Raw genomic sequence first — 15,733 nt, forward strand, 5'->3', positions numbered from 1 at the left:
GATCACAAAAACTGCCACAGGATACACAAGACATAGACAGCTTAAGCCAGAAAAAATATCCCAAGATGAAGCAGACAGAATTATACAAAAAGTAGGAAAAGTAGTCAAAGTGTTCTTCCCACAAGTTGGCTTCTTGGACAGGAAAAGCCATATTTCTGCAGTAAGTGTGGAAAAGAACATGATGTAGTATGGGTAATGAGAAACAGAGCACCTGGGAGTATTAAAGACAGTGGAGAGAATATGGTAAAAATAATCCATATGAAATTTACAAAAATTAATTAAAAATAAATAGAACGGCCTAAGAATGAAACAATCAGAAGGTAGACAGAGCATAGGGGCTGTAGGATATACAGTAAGAGCTACAATCTCTTATTGCTGCTTGTAATTTATATGAAATAACTTACACAATCCTTAAAAGAATCATGTTTCACTATTTGCCAAATATTTAGAAATGATAAAATAGTCTTGGACTTTATAACCATTGGGTCCTGTAGGATATAACGTAGAAAGATATCAGGCATTTCCTCCTGCTTTGAGAAAAGAACTAAATGCAGTAATAAATGGATAAATCAAGTATGGCATCTCTGTGCCCTATAAAATATTACACACTGAGGATATGAAGTGAAAATATGACCGCCATTATTATGAAATAGTACATTTCTAAATGATGCCACTTTTTCCGACCGATGAAATGGAAACTACATTTCATCGTGACCCTTAGATGGAAAAGCACTAAACAAAAACCAGTAGCCAAATATCTACACTAACAAAAGAAATGATGGGTGCTATGATGAAGGGAGCAAGTAGATGAATACTGTTCAGTGTCCAGAGCAAACTTGAACACTTGAAGAGGAAATTCTACAAAATAATCTCTTTGCGATGCTGTCAAACAATGTATGTGCTCTTAACACCACCAAAATAGGTCCTGAAAATGACAAATACAGGTATTTCCAGTTTCCATGATGTTGGCACAATATAGAGAACAGGTAAGATGGTTCTTCTAGGTGGTGATTCATCTTCTTTTCCAAGAGAAAAGCCAGTGAACTTAATGAGACCAATCGCACCACATTTATTCATATTCCCTATCTTATGGCTCAGACTTGAAAATCATTTTCTTCTTTGGGTCTCACTGTCTTCTAAGGATTCTCATGAGAACAACCTAGAATATGCCATGATATCATAAAAGAGCATCCCAAGGTCTGTGTCTCAACATATCTAACCATATTATGGATGAAACACAAAATAGAATATAATGACTAAAACCATGCAAGAGATGGTAACAAAAACATGCAATTCTAAAGTTAAAGAATATACCACATGTGCTTTACAGGATACACAATCAGGGAAGAAAGAGATCCCGTATAGTGTGATCAAAGGTCTAAAGGATGGCTCTTTACCTTTCTTCGACAAAGTTCACAAATTCAGCTTCCTGCTGTCCCCAGAATTGGCCTACAGCCATGACAAAGGGACAATCAGATTATATTTCAGAATATGCCTAATGTCCCAGTGCTTAGAGGCTTAATCTGGTCACGAACACAGCCAATCAAATAGTAGAACTTGAATGAGGGGTGGATCCAACCCTACAGATACTTTGGATTTATAGGTGAGCCAGATCCTTGAACCTCACCATCCTCCAAGGAGTTCAATCTGTAGAGTGATCAGAGGCAGTAGTGGTCATCACAGAAAGGTAAGACCCTGCCTGTGAATGGCGCAACAGAAAGTGGGCCTTCTGGGGTGCTTTGGGAGACTCCTTAGAGAATCAATCAGGTCACAAAGAAGAAAACCTTATCCTTTTCTTTACCAACTCATTGTGTAAGTAGAGTGTGGTGGGTACAGAAGGTAAAGAGGAAACCACGTCTTTTCCGGGTCTATGTTTGTATGGGGCCTTGTTAACTGAAAGTCTGAGTCTGTCCACACAGTTGCAGCTGGTTTTTTGAAGGCATCTTTTGCACTAAACCATAGAAGTGTCTGTTTTCAATTTACATGTTTAGATGCCATAGCAGGTGATATGTTGCTTTCCGGTCCTATGGGGCGGGTTGCTTTAGAAATTCAGCAAGTACAGAATATGAAATCCTATTATTTTTTTTCTTTTCTTTTTTTCGGAGCTGGGGACCGAACCCAGGGCCTTGTGCTTGCTAGGCAAGCGCTCTACCACTGAGCTAAATCCCCAACCCCTGAAATCCTATTATTGATGTGTTACTATGCTCCTCTTTTTCTCATGGATTTGGCTTCCTATTGGTATTTTTTATGTGACATCATTCTTACAGAGGTAATGAGTGAGAATTTGGGTGTATAATCCTATGGGTTAGACAGAAAGAATAGTAAACACTTCTTCCCACATTCTTTATAGATATTTCACAACATTGCACTAAAGGACAGAGTTAAAGATAAGCCCACCATTTGCTGTACATTAAAAAGGCATATGATTACATGTGGCCCCAATTCCTGAGTTCACATTGAAATTAAAAATCCAATACAAGGTGGTAGAAATTCTGCTTGGTAGAAATTATAGGTAATATCAAAAAACACTGCTTCCACCATATGCATGAAAATCTTTCTGAAGCAATATCAAAAACACCTAAAATTTCCAGTGCTAGAATTGTGGGTACAATGATTTTCACCTTGCATTGAACCTAATAACCCCCACTCTGACTCAGTTTGAATATACCCTCAGCATATTCGACACTCTTTTGAAAAGTATTTGTAAAATAACACAAATCATTTTATCAATCATGGACAGTCTAATTTCTCAGAATACAGTGAGAAGACATTGTAAAAAGACTCCTGTAGACATGACTTCATTTCTCTTTCATATCCAGGTTGAAATATGACTGCTGCTCTCTTCCTGATCATCCTGTGCTTGGGAGTTGTGTCAGGTGCTTCAGCATTTAATCTCAGTTTGGATGTCCAATGGCAAGAATGGAAGATGAAATATGAAAAATTATACAGTCCGGTTCGTATTCAGAAAACTGTCCAAATGGTTCGCAGAGTAAAAGTTTCTAGTAAATGAGAGGTCGAAGGTGCCCACCACAAGCCACCATATTCTTCTGAGATCCCTTCCTAGGCCTCTAATCCCCTGGAATAACAAGTCCTCAAGGTCAGTTTGTGCAGACACTTTAATAGAATGTGTTATCTTCCATTATATTTTTCCAGGAGGAAGAACTCCTGAAGAGAGTGGTATGGGAAGAAAATGTGAAAAAGATTGAACTGCATAACAGGGAGAATTCCTTGGGGAAGAATACCTATATTATGGAAATAAATAATTTTGCTGACCTGGTGAGTGTGACATGGGTTGCTTCACACTGTATTTTCTTGAGTGCTTTACAATGAGTCTTTTCTTTAATAATGATTTATAAACTTTTTCTTGGAGACTGATGAAGAATTCAAGGACATGATAACTGGTATTACGTTGCCAATTAACAACACAATGAAAAGTCTCTGGAAACGTGCACTTGGTAGTCCTTTTCCTAATTCTTGGTATTGGCGAGATGCTTTGCCCAAATCCATTGATTGGAGAAAGGAAGGCTATGTGACTCGTGTGAGGGAACAGGTATGACTGTGTCACATGCCCTTCTCCTTCTCCTCCTTCTCCTCCTTCTCCTGCTTCTCCTCCTCTTCTTCCTCATCCTCTACCTTCTTCTACTCCTCCTACTTCTTATCCTCCTACTCCTTATTTTGTGTGATTTTTATTTGTTTGCTCACTTGGAGGCTGGCTTCCTTGCTTTTTTCAGACAGGTTTTCTCATTTTAAGAACCCGGATTGCTCTGGAGCTCATTCAGAGACCAGGCTGGTCATGAATCCACAGAGATTCAGCTCCCTTTGTTTCCCAAGTGTTGGGATTAAAGACATGCATCATCATGCCAAGCTTGCCCATCTTCTTTTTTTTTTTTTTTAGCTCCAGCTGTCTTTATTTATACAGAATTTCAAGACATTCAAACGCATACAGTTCAGATTTTTCCTGTAATTGTTTATCCAAGAATCTCAATTAGTACTTATGAAATTTTATTTTAAGTTCCCCTTATTTCCTTGTGGTCAGTGATTAACCTTTTCCCAAATCTAAGCAGTATAAAATTACAATCCAAATGATTATGTCATAACTAAGCACACCTGAATAATGTAAGCCATAATAATAAGTATTGTATTGCAAGCCAAAATCATTCTATTTAGCCAGACACATCTAGTTTTGCCCATCTTCTTAAACCACACAAATGTCAAAACAAGACATGTATAAGTATTCAAAGTGAATGTGGAAGGATTTACAGTTCAATTTTTTGAATAATATTTTACTTTGATATTTTTATGTATTTAACAGTGTTTATTTATTTTATCAGTCTGTCACATGTATTCTCCAACTATAAATTTCTCCTCTCACTATAGAATTTATGCCTCCTTCAATTGTCATTAATAACCAATTAAACCAATATCTCCTCCTCAGATATCCGTGTGTGTGTGTGTGTGTGTGTGTGTGTGTGTGTGTGTGTGTGTGTGTGTGTACTGGAGTATGTGCATACTGCCAGCACACAAGTCTTCTAGAAGATTGATCACTCTTTCCTATCAATCTATCAACTGCAAGTTCTCCATTTTCATTAATTTTTAATTTTTAGGCTGTCTATTTTGTTTCTTGAGTTAATATTTGTTTATGGATGACCATATTTTCTTCTATGCTTAGGGAAAGTGTAAGTCTTGTTGGGCTTTTCCTGTAGCTGGTGCCATAGAAGGACAAATGTTCAAGAAAACAGGCAAACTGACCCCACTGAGTGTCCAGAATCTTGTGGACTGTTCTAAACCTCAAGGCAATAAAGGCTGTCGTGGAGGTACTACATACAATGCATTCCAGTATGTTTTGCAAAATGGAGGTTTGGAGTCTGAGGCAACCTATCCATATAAAGGAAAAGTAAGTGGACTTTGTAAATTGACATTCAGCTCAGCTGGTAGGGAGTGACAGTTGTAGAGATAATACACTATCTTCAGAGCTCATCTTACATGGTAGAATCTCTTTAAACACTATCAATGTTGTTGTTAGGTTTTGTTTGCTTAAGTTTGGTGTGATATCAGCATAGCCTTTTTTCCTTCTGTGTACCTGGAGATTATGGAAACAATTGGACACATAATTCAGAATTTTGTGGCACCCAATTTTCGTATGAATAGCATGAGCTATTGGAAGTTATTGAACATAAAAGAACTTACTTTTAGTTCCTAATCATGTGGTAGCATTTTATTTCCCAGGATTATTTTTTAAAACTCCCTACTTGAGTGTGTTCATTTGCAGAGTACAATGTGGTGTGGTTCTGACTCTTGCTTCCAGGCAGTAGATGGAAATAACTGAATTTCTACTTCTTTATCTTCTAAAGGAAGGACTATGCAAGTACAATCCTAAGAATGCATATGCTAAAATCACAAGATTTGTTGCTCTCCCAGAAGATGAAGATGTCCTAATGGATGCTTTAGCAACTAAAGGACCTGTTGCTGCTGGAATTCATGTTGTCTACAGTTCTTTAAGGTTCTACAAAAAAGGTTAGTATATTTCCTTCAAGATATGCAGGAAAAAGAACTTGTGTCATCCGTACCCCATGGGAAGTTCAAAGACCAGATGCTATGTAAAATATATGATGTGAATTTTTGAGTTTCTGGATTTTATTGATCCCCATGCAATAGTTTAAATTACTGAATTTCACTTGACATGAACCTCCACATGATAAATTTATTAGTTTGCTATGTTTTGAGCTCTTCCACTTCGGTGGATTTTTTTATAGATTTACAGTGACAGATTACCTAAAATCAAATTATAAGAGAGCTTTTGAATTAAATACTTGGTGTCCTATAAGGTTTACTTGACATGAGTTTCTATTTATACAAATACACAATATCAAGAATTCATCTCATATGCTTTTAGACCATCGTTACCAACAAATCTCACTACTATGAATTACTTCCATTTTCTGTGAAACCGTACATGTATGTGAATATATATGTGTGTGTTTGTGTATGTAATATATGTACATACACATACACATACATAAACATACATAGATGTACACATAGATAACATACATACATATACAAGTACACACATATATGTATATTTATACATATAACAGTATATATGTGAACAATTCATAAAGCCCACTATTCCATTGTCATTTATATAATTTAAGGGATCTTTGGAAATGCCTCCCTATTGTTGGTGGCTGTGCTCACTGTCATGTATCCTTTGCATCTCATGGCAGCTTTCATTTTGTCTCAGGTATATATCATGAGCCAAAGTGCAACAATCGTGTGAATCATGCAGTTCTCGTGGTTGGCTATGGATTTGAGGGAAATGAAACAGATGGCAATAACTACTGGCTGATCAAGAACAGGTATAAACTGACAGAAATTCTGTATTTAAAATTCCAGGTTCTAGAGAGATAATTTAGTGGTTAAGTCTCTGGATGCTGTAACAGGGGATTCATGAAGAAATGGAATACTACAGTTAGTATTTTGATACACAACCAAGATAATTTTAACCAATTTAAATTGAACAAAGTTTATTCTTATTTTTCCATGCACATGTGTGAGGCGTCTTTGCTTATCTGAATGTCTGTGTGAAACTGTGTGTGCGCAAGTGCACCTGTGTAGAGGACTGATTTTAACATCAGTTGTTTCTCAATCATGATACAACTTCCATATTGAGGAAGTGTTTCTGGCTGATCTAGAAATTTATTATTTACTCTAGCCACTCAGCTTGCTGTATGTATACCATGTGTATATATCCCAAAATGTTTATTACATGGACCTTAAAATGTCAATCTACTTTTAAATGGCCCTTGAAGTTGATCTCCACTCATTAATTTCTGAGCTACACTATAACTCTAAGAACATACTAACAATACACTATTGTGAAATGTCCATTCCTACTCTGGTTTTTAGGATGTCAATGTCATGTCAGTGCCATTACTTTGGGCATGAGTAAACATGGCTTTTGTTCTGATTCACATATGGGTAGAAATTCCCATTCCCTGCTGTAGTTTTCTCATTCTGTTTGAGGCATCTCTTGATACCCAGGAGGGGATGTTTTGCTTTCTCTGATACGTCTGTTATGTTGGCCTCTTGTCAGTTATTGTTAATAGGTCTAACATGTGTTATTATTTCTACTAAATGAAAAATATTATTTCTTTCAGCTGGGGTAAACAGTGGGGATTGAAGGGCTATATGAAGATCGCCAAAGACAGGAACAACCACTGTGGAATTGCCACATTTGCCCAATACCCTATTGTGTGAGAAGCCTGATGTCACAAGAAAGCACGTGGCATGACACTCCATTTCCTGAGCAGTAATAGCCACTTCAATGAATGGCCTTTGATGAGCATGTTAAACTCTTCAGTTCCACAAAATCTACCTTGTAATGTGAATTCTGGGAGCTTTCAAATAGTTGACATGACACTGTAACTTTTGCTTTAACTAATGCGTGCTCGTGTTTCCTTTTAATACTTGTGCAAATAAAAGCCTTTAAAAAACAGAAAATTTAAGTATAATTTCTTGCTTCTATATCTTTTTGTGCAGTTATTTTTGTGATAAGAAATGCAATTCATCTTGAAGTTGGGATTGAGTACTGGTTTGTTATTCAGGAGAAAGAGTGAGTAGATCCTCTGTAATGGATGTTATCCTTCATTGGCTGTTGTTCGATACAAAGTTCTATAAATCCACCAGAAACCCTTGTCTCAAAGGCTATATGATAATTTCTGAATTGAACATTTTTAGCTAAAATAAATTCACCCATTATCAACTTGTGACCCCCCATGCAATGAGAATTCACTATGCACTACTACTTTGTGTTGGGCTGTGGCTCTCCCTTCTCTATGGAGCTCAACCATGTATTAGGTTGCAATAAGGCCAGCAAACCTACTACAGTGGGTTCTGATAAATGCCCCAGGGCAGAAGCATTGACAAAGTCTTTAAAATAGTCTCTGTACATGTTATAGAGCTTGGAGAAATGGAGAAATGAATGGAGATAGAAAAAGTAAAGGAAATGAATAAAATATATCAATACTTATGAGAAGAAATAGAATCAATAAAGAAACCTCAAGCTAAAGGAATTCTGGAAATGAAAACTTTAGTTATTTGAACATAATACTCAAAAGAAATCTCACCAATAAGAAATTAAGGAGGGAAGAAAAAATATTAAATTATTTTATATATTTAATTCCAAAAGTTTCCCCCTTCCCAGTATCCCCTCACTGAGTTCTTTACCCCATCCTCCATTCCCATACCTCTTAGAGGGTGCTGCCCCAACCCCTACCTCACTTCTACCAGCATCCCTATTTCCTTGCGTATCAAGTTTCCACAGGTTGAAGAGTGTCCTCTCCCACTGAGACCATACAAGGAGGTCCTCTGCTACACATGTACCGAGGCCACAAACAAACCCTGTATGCTCTTTTTTGGCTTAATTTCTGAGAGCTCTGAGGGGTCAGGGGTAGTTGACACTGTTTTTCTTCCAATGGGGTTGCAATCCCATTCAGCTTGGTTCCTGACCTCAATCCAATGGTTGGCTGAAAGTATCTGCATTTGTTTCTGTCAGTTGCTGGGAAAGTCTCTCAGATGTCAGCCATGCCATACTCCTGTCTGTATAGACAATATGGCCTCAGTAATAATGTCAAGATTTGTTTGTGTGTTTGTGTGTGTGTGTGTGTGTGTGTGTGTGTGTGTGTGTGTGTGTGTGTGTGTGCGTGCGTGCGCGCGCGCTCCTGAGATGGATCCTATCTCCAGCTTGTCACTAGGTGGCCTGTCTTTCAGTCTCTGCTCCATTTTTGCCCCTACATTTCCTTTAGACAAAACAATTTTCTGTTACAATTTTGAAGATAGGTAAGTGGCCCCCTGCCTCTAATGGGAGCCATGTCTATCTATGTACTGTGGGTGGTCTCTTCTGGTTTTACCTCCACAGTGTTGGGCATTTTGGCTAATGTCATCACAATTGAGTTCTGGTAGCCTCTCACATCCCAAGTCTCTTGGACTGTATAGCAATTTCATCTGCCCCCAACCCCCACTTCCAGGCCCTGTGGGCATCCCTCTTGTATCTCTGTGTGACTATTTCTTTGTGATAGTGCCAGGGAGTGACACTATTAGAAGGTGTGGCCTTGTTGGAGTAGGTGTGCCCTTGTTGGAAACTGAACAAGTGACTACTGAATAAAAAAAATGGGTAAAGACAGAAATTTAAAATGATATTAGACTTTCTAAAATTGAATGAAAAGGTAAAACAAGATATCCAAGCTTATAGGAAATTTTATGTCTGTTCTATTAGGAAAGTTCATACCACCAACTGCCTTCACAAAGAAATTGAAGCAATTTCCTACCAATAATTTCATAACCTAATTGAAAACTTTACAATAAAAGGAAAACTCACAGCAAAAAAGAGTAAACTTCAAGAAATAATCAAACTGAAGGGTATAAGCAATAGAAAAGAAACAATAAAAGAATAAAAAGAATCAATGAAACAAAGTTTGGTGTTGGAGAACATAAAGGAGATGAACAAAACGTTAGGAAAATTAGATAAATGGTAGAGAAATGGAATCCAAATTAAAATTACACAAAAATGACAGAACATAGCAATAGACATCCTAAAAATCCAGATAATCATACAACCATAGTTTAAAGCCAGTACTTCACTAAAAAACTGGATATTTTTATATATTGTCATTCATTAGGTTAAATAAAGATCAAGTTAGCAATTTAAGCAGAAGTATAATCCTTTGTGAACTAGAATCATTCATTACTAAAAAGTAATACAAAACTAAAAAGGAAGCAGGAACAAACGTTTTAGTATAGAATCCCTGAGGATTATAAATAAGAAGTAATGTAACTACTACCCAAGTTTTACTACAAGATAGAAACAGAATAAATATTGTCAGTTCATTTTATGGTGTCATAATTACCCTGAAACCTAAACCATATAATACTTTGAGAAATTAAAAAAAAATGACACAACAATGTGCCTTATGAACATAGAGGCAAGACATTAGCAAACCAAATCCAAGAATGAGATGCAGTGCTGTTTCAGCATGTGTAAATCAATAAATGTGATCCACCATATAAACTAACTGAACGGCAAAAACAATGTGACAATTAAATGCAGAAAAGTGCTTTTACAATAATACAACAAAATTTCAATAAAAGAAGGAAGGGGAGGAGGAAGAGGGAAAAAAGAAGAAGAAAGTACTGGTTAGATTAGGAATACAAGGATAAAAGATGAATTTCAACCTCTAGCATTTCAACATATAAAAGCAGAACACAGCAAACCCATTGCCATCACTTAAAAGCAAAAGCCACTAAAATCAGGAACAAGACAAGGTTGTCCACTCTTTCCATAGCTATTCAAAATATCACTTGAAGTCCAAGCTAGAGCAATAAAACAACAGAAGGAGATAAACTGGATAAGAATTGGAAGAGAAGGGAGAGCTCATAAGCAACACCCCATGGCAAACTTGAGCCTCAGGACTGCCGGTAAGACCAACTTTTCTGCTGCAAGCGACCTGACTGGTGGCCTTGGGACACACAGAGGCAAAATTCCTCTAGGACCAGACACTTACGGTTTTTAGCGGGAGTCCCAATCTCACACTCCCTGCCTCCAGGTCACTGCTACCAAACCCCGTGGGAGAGAGAGCTCACCACCGAGACAGGTGGGCACTCCTGAGACTACAGAGCAGAAGAGACCACCAAACTGCCCACCCCTGCCCACATCCCTGGCCCAAGAGGAAACTGTATACGGCCTCTGGGTTCCCTTGGATAAGGGCACAGGAACAGGAAATCCGCTGCATCTGAGAAACAGCCGGAACATGAAGGGACCAACCAGATAAAAAATTCTCTGCACCCAAATCCGGTGGGAGGGAGAGCTAAACCTTCAGAGAGGCAGACACACCTGGGAAACCAGAAGAGACTACACTCGGCCCACATCTCTGACTCCAGAGGAAAACACCAAACGCCATCTGGAACCCTGGTGCAAGGAAGCTCCCAGAAAGGGCGGCGCAGATCTTCCTGGTTGCTGCCGCCGCAGAGAGCTCATAAGCAACACCCCACGAGCAAACTTGAGCCTCAGGACCACAGGTAAGACAAACCTTCCAGCTCCAAGTGACATGCCTGGTGAACTCAAGACACAGGCCCACAGGAACAGCTGAAGACCTGTAGATAGGAAAAACTACACGCCCGAAAGCAGAACACTCTGTCCCCATAACTGGCTGAAAGAAAACAGGAAAACAGGTCTACAGCACTCCTGACACACAGGCTTATAGGACAGTCTAGCCACTGTCAGAAATAGCAGAACAAAGTAACACTAGAGATAATCTGATGGCGAGAGGCAAGTGCAGGAACCCAAGCAAGAGAAACCAAAACTACATGGCATCATCTGAGCCCAATTCTCCCACCAAAACAAACACAGAATATCCAAACACACCAGAAAAGCAAGATCTAGTTTCAAAATCATATTTGATCATGATGCTGGAGGACATCAAGAAAGACGTGAAGAACTCCCCTAGAGAAACACAGGAAAATATAAATAAACAAGTAGAAGTCTACAGAGAGGAATCACAAAAATCCCTGAAAGAATTCCAGGAAAATATAAATAAACAAGTAGAAGCCTATAGAGAGGAATCACAAAAATCCCTGAAAGAATTCCAGGAAAACACAATCAAACAATTGAGGGAATTAAAAACGGAAATAGAAGCAATCAAGAAAGAACACATGGAAACAACCCTGGATATAGAAAACCAAAGGAAGAGACAAGGAGCCGTAGATACAAGCATCACCAACAGAATACAAGAAATAGAAGAGAGAATCTCAGGAGCAGAAGTTTCCATAGAAATCATCGACTCAACAGTCAAAGATAATGTAAAGTGTGAAAAAGCTACTGGTCCAAAACATACAGGAAATCCAGGACTCAATGAGAAGATCAAACCTAAGGATAATAGGTATAGAAGAGAGTGAAGACACCCAGCTCAAAGTACCAGTAAATATCTTCAACAAAATCATAGAAGAAAACTTCCCTAACCTAAAAAAAGAGATACCCATAGGCATACAAGAAGCCTACCGAATTCCAAATAGATTGGGCCAGAAAAGAAACACCTCCCGACACATAATAGTCAAAACACCAAATTCACAAAATAAAGAAAGAATATTAAAAGCAGTAAGGGAAAAAGGTCAACATATAAAGGTAGACCTATCAGAATCACACCAGACTTTTCGCCAGAGATTATGAAAGCCAGAAGATCCTGGACAGATGTCATACAGACCCCAAGAGAACACAAATGCCAGCCCAGGTTACTGTATCCTGCAAAACTCTCAATTAACATAGATGGAGAAACCAAGATATTCCATAACAAAACCAAATCTACACAATATCTTTCTACAAATCCAGCACTACAAAGGATAATAAATGGTAAAGCCCAACATAAGGAGGCAAGCTACACCCAAGAAAAAACAAGAAATTAATCGTCTTGACAACAAAACAAGGAGAAGAAAAGCACACAAACATAACCTCACATCCAAATATGAATATAACAGGAAGCAATAATCACTATTCCTTAATATCTCTCAAGATGAATGGTCTCAACTCCCCAATAAAAAGACATAGATTAACAAACTGGATATGCAATGAGGACCCTGTATTCTGCTGCCTACAGGAAACATACCTCAGAGACAAAGACAGACACCTACCTCAGAGTGAAATGCTGGAAATCAACTTTCCAAGCAAATGGTCTGGAGAAGAAAGCTGGAGTAGCCATTCTAATATCAAATAAAATCAATTTTCAACTAAAAGTCATCAAGAAAGATAAGGAAGGACACTTCATATTCACCAAAGGAAAAATCCACCAAGATGAACACTCAATCCTAAATATCTATGCCCCAAATACAAGGGAACCTACATGCGTAAAAGAAACCTTACTAAAGCTCAAAACACACATTGCACCTCACACAATAATAGTAGGAGATTTCAACACCCCACTCTCATCAATGGACAGATCATGGAAACAGAAATTAAACAGAGATGTAGACAGACTACGAGAAATCATAAACCAAATGGACTTAACAGATATTTATAGAACATTCTATCCTAAAGCAAAAGGATATACATTCTTCTCAGCTCCTCATGGTACTTTCTCCAAAATTGACCATATAATTGGGCAAAAAATGGGCCTCAACAGGTACAGAAAGATAGAAATAATCCCATGCGTGCTATCAGACCACCACGGCCTAAAGATGCTCTTCAATAACACGGGAAGAACGCCCACATATACGTGGAAGTTGAACAATGCTCTACTCAACGATAGCCTGGTCAAGGAAGAAATAAAGAAAGAAATTAAAGACTTCTTAGAATTTAATGAAAATGAAGGTACAACATACCCAAACTTATGGAACACAATGAAAGCAACGCTAAGAGGAAAACTCATACCTCTGACTGCCTGCAGAAACAGGAGAGAGCATATGTCAGCAGCTTGACAGCACACCTAAAAGCTCTAGAACAAAAAGAAGCAAATACACCCAGGAGGAGTAGAAGACAGGAAATAATCAAACTCAGAGCTGAAATCAGCCAGGTAGAAACAAAAAGGACCATAGAAAGAATCAACAGAACCAAAAGTTGGTTCTTTGAGAAAATCAACAAGATAGATAAACCCTTAGCCAGACTAACGAGAGAACACAGAGAGTGTTCCCAAATTAACAAAATCAGATATGAAAAGGGAGACATAACTACAGATTCAGAGGAAATTCAAAACATCATCAGATCTTACTATAAAAGCCTATATTCAACAAAACTTGAAAATCTGCAGGAAATGGACAACTTCCTAGACAGGTACCAGGTACCGAAGTTAAATCAGGAATAGATAAACCAGTTAAACAACCCCATAACTCCTAAGGAAATAGAAGCAGTCATTAAAGGTCTCCCAACCAAAAAGAGCCCAGGTCCAGACGGGTTTAGTGCAGAATTCCATCAGACCTTCATAGAAGACCTCATACCAATACTATACAAACTATTCCACAAAATTGAAACAGATGGAGCACTACCGAATTCCTTCTATGAAGCCAAAATTGCTCTTATACCTAAACCACACAAAGACCGAACAAAGAAAGAGAACTTCAGACCAATTTCCCTTATGAATATCGACGCAAAAATACTCAATAAAATTCTGGCAAACCGAATCCAAGAGCACATCAAAACAATCATCCACCATGATCAAGAAGGCTTCATCCCAGGCATGCAAGGATGGTTTAATATATGGAAATCCATCAACGTGATCCATTATATAAACAAACTGAAAGAACAAAACCACATGATCATTTCATTAGATGCTGAGAAAGCATTTGACAAAATTCAACACCCCTTCATGATAAAAGTCCTGGAAAGAATAGGCATTCAAGGCCCATACCTAAACATAGTAAAAGCCATATACAGCAAACCAGTTGCTAACATTAAACTAAATGGAGAGAAACTTGAAGCAATCCCACTAAAATCAGGGACTAAACAAGGCTTCCCACTCTCTCCCTACTTATTCAATATAGTTCTTGAAGTTCTAGCCAGAGCAATCAGACAACAAAAGGAAATCAAGGGGATACAGATTGGTAAAAAAGAAGTCAAAATATCACTATTTGCAGATGATATGATAGTATATTTAAGTGATCCCAAAAGTTCCACCAGAGAACTACTAAAGCTGATAAACAACTTCAGCAAAGTGGCTGGGTATAAAATTAACTCAAATAAATCAGTAGCCTTCCTCTACACAAAAGAGAAACAAGCCGAGAAAGAAATTAGGGAAACGACACCCTTCACAATAGACCCAAACAATATAAAGTACCTCGGTGTGACTTTAACCAAGCAAGTAAAAGATTTGTACAATAAGAACTTCAAGACTCTGAAGAAAGAAATTGAAGAAGACCTCAGAAGATGGAAAGATCTCCTATGCTCATGGATTGGCAGGATTAATATAGTAAAATTGGCCATTTTACCAAAAGCGATCTACAGATTCAATGCAATCCCCATCAAAATACCAATCCAATTCTTCAAAGATTTAGACAAAACAATTTGCAAATTCATCTGGAATAACAAAAACCCAGGATAGCTAAAAGTATTCTCAACAATAGAAGGACTTCAGGGGGGATCACTATCCCTGAACTCAAGCAATATTACAGAGCAATAGTGATAAAAACTGCATGGTATTGGTACAGAGACAGACAGTTAGACCAATGGAACAGAATTGAAGACCCAGAAATGAACCCACACACCTCTGGGCACCTGATTTTTGCCAAGGGGGCCAAAACCATCCAATGGAAAAAAGATAGCATTTTCAGCAAATGGTGCTGGTTCAACTGGAGGTCAACATGTAGAAGAATGCAAATCGATCCATGCTTATCACCCTGTACAAAGCTTAAGTCCAAGTGGATCAGGGACCTCCACATCAAACCAGATACACTCAAACGAAAAGAAGAAAATCTAGGGCAGCATCTTGAACACATGGGCACTGGAAAAACATTCCTGAACAAAACACCAATGGCTTATGCTCTAAGATCAAGAATCGACAAACGGGATCTCATAAAACTGCAAAGCTTCTGTAAGGCAAAGGACACTGTGGTTAGGACAAAATGGCAAACAACAGATTGGGAAAAGATCTTTACCAATCCTACAACAGATGGAGGGCTTATATCCAAAATATACAAAGAACTCAAGAAATTAGACCGCAGGGAGACAAATAACCCTTTTAAAAATTGGGGTTCA

General features: G+C 38.1%; 1 protein-coding gene across 2 annotated transcripts; it reads left to right on the plus strand.

The window, feature by feature from the left end:
* The first annotated feature begins 1,679 nt into the window (after window positions 1-1,679).
* Ctsql2 (cathepsin Q-like 2) lies at window positions 1,680-7,503 on the plus strand. Of its 2 annotated transcripts, NM_001002813.2 has the most exons (8): window positions 1,680-1,687; window positions 2,820-2,953; window positions 3,154-3,276; window positions 3,371-3,550; window positions 4,670-4,894; window positions 5,352-5,514; window positions 6,245-6,359; window positions 7,161-7,498. In NM_001002813.2, exons 2-8 carry the CDS (start codon window positions 2,828-2,830, stop codon window positions 7,258-7,260), a joined length of 1,032 nt encoding a protein of 343 aa, NP_001002813.2. In that variant the 5' UTR covers window positions 1,680-1,687; window positions 2,820-2,827; the 3' UTR covers window positions 7,261-7,498. The 2 variants fall into 2 exon arrangements, with proteins under 2 accessions (NP_001002813.2, XP_087447409.1); XM_087591283.1 differs by lacking the exon at window positions 1,680-1,687 and having other exon boundaries at window positions 2,818-2,953; window positions 7,161-7,503.
* Window positions 7,504-15,733: the final 8,230 nt, after the last annotated feature.

The sequence above is a fragment of the Rattus norvegicus genome, chromosome 17, assembly GCF_021556685.1.
Source record: "Rattus norvegicus strain SHRSP/BbbUtx chromosome 17, alternate assembly SHRSP_T2T, whole genome shotgun sequence".
Classification (NCBI taxonomy): domain Eukaryota; kingdom Metazoa; phylum Chordata; class Mammalia; order Rodentia; family Muridae; genus Rattus; species Rattus norvegicus.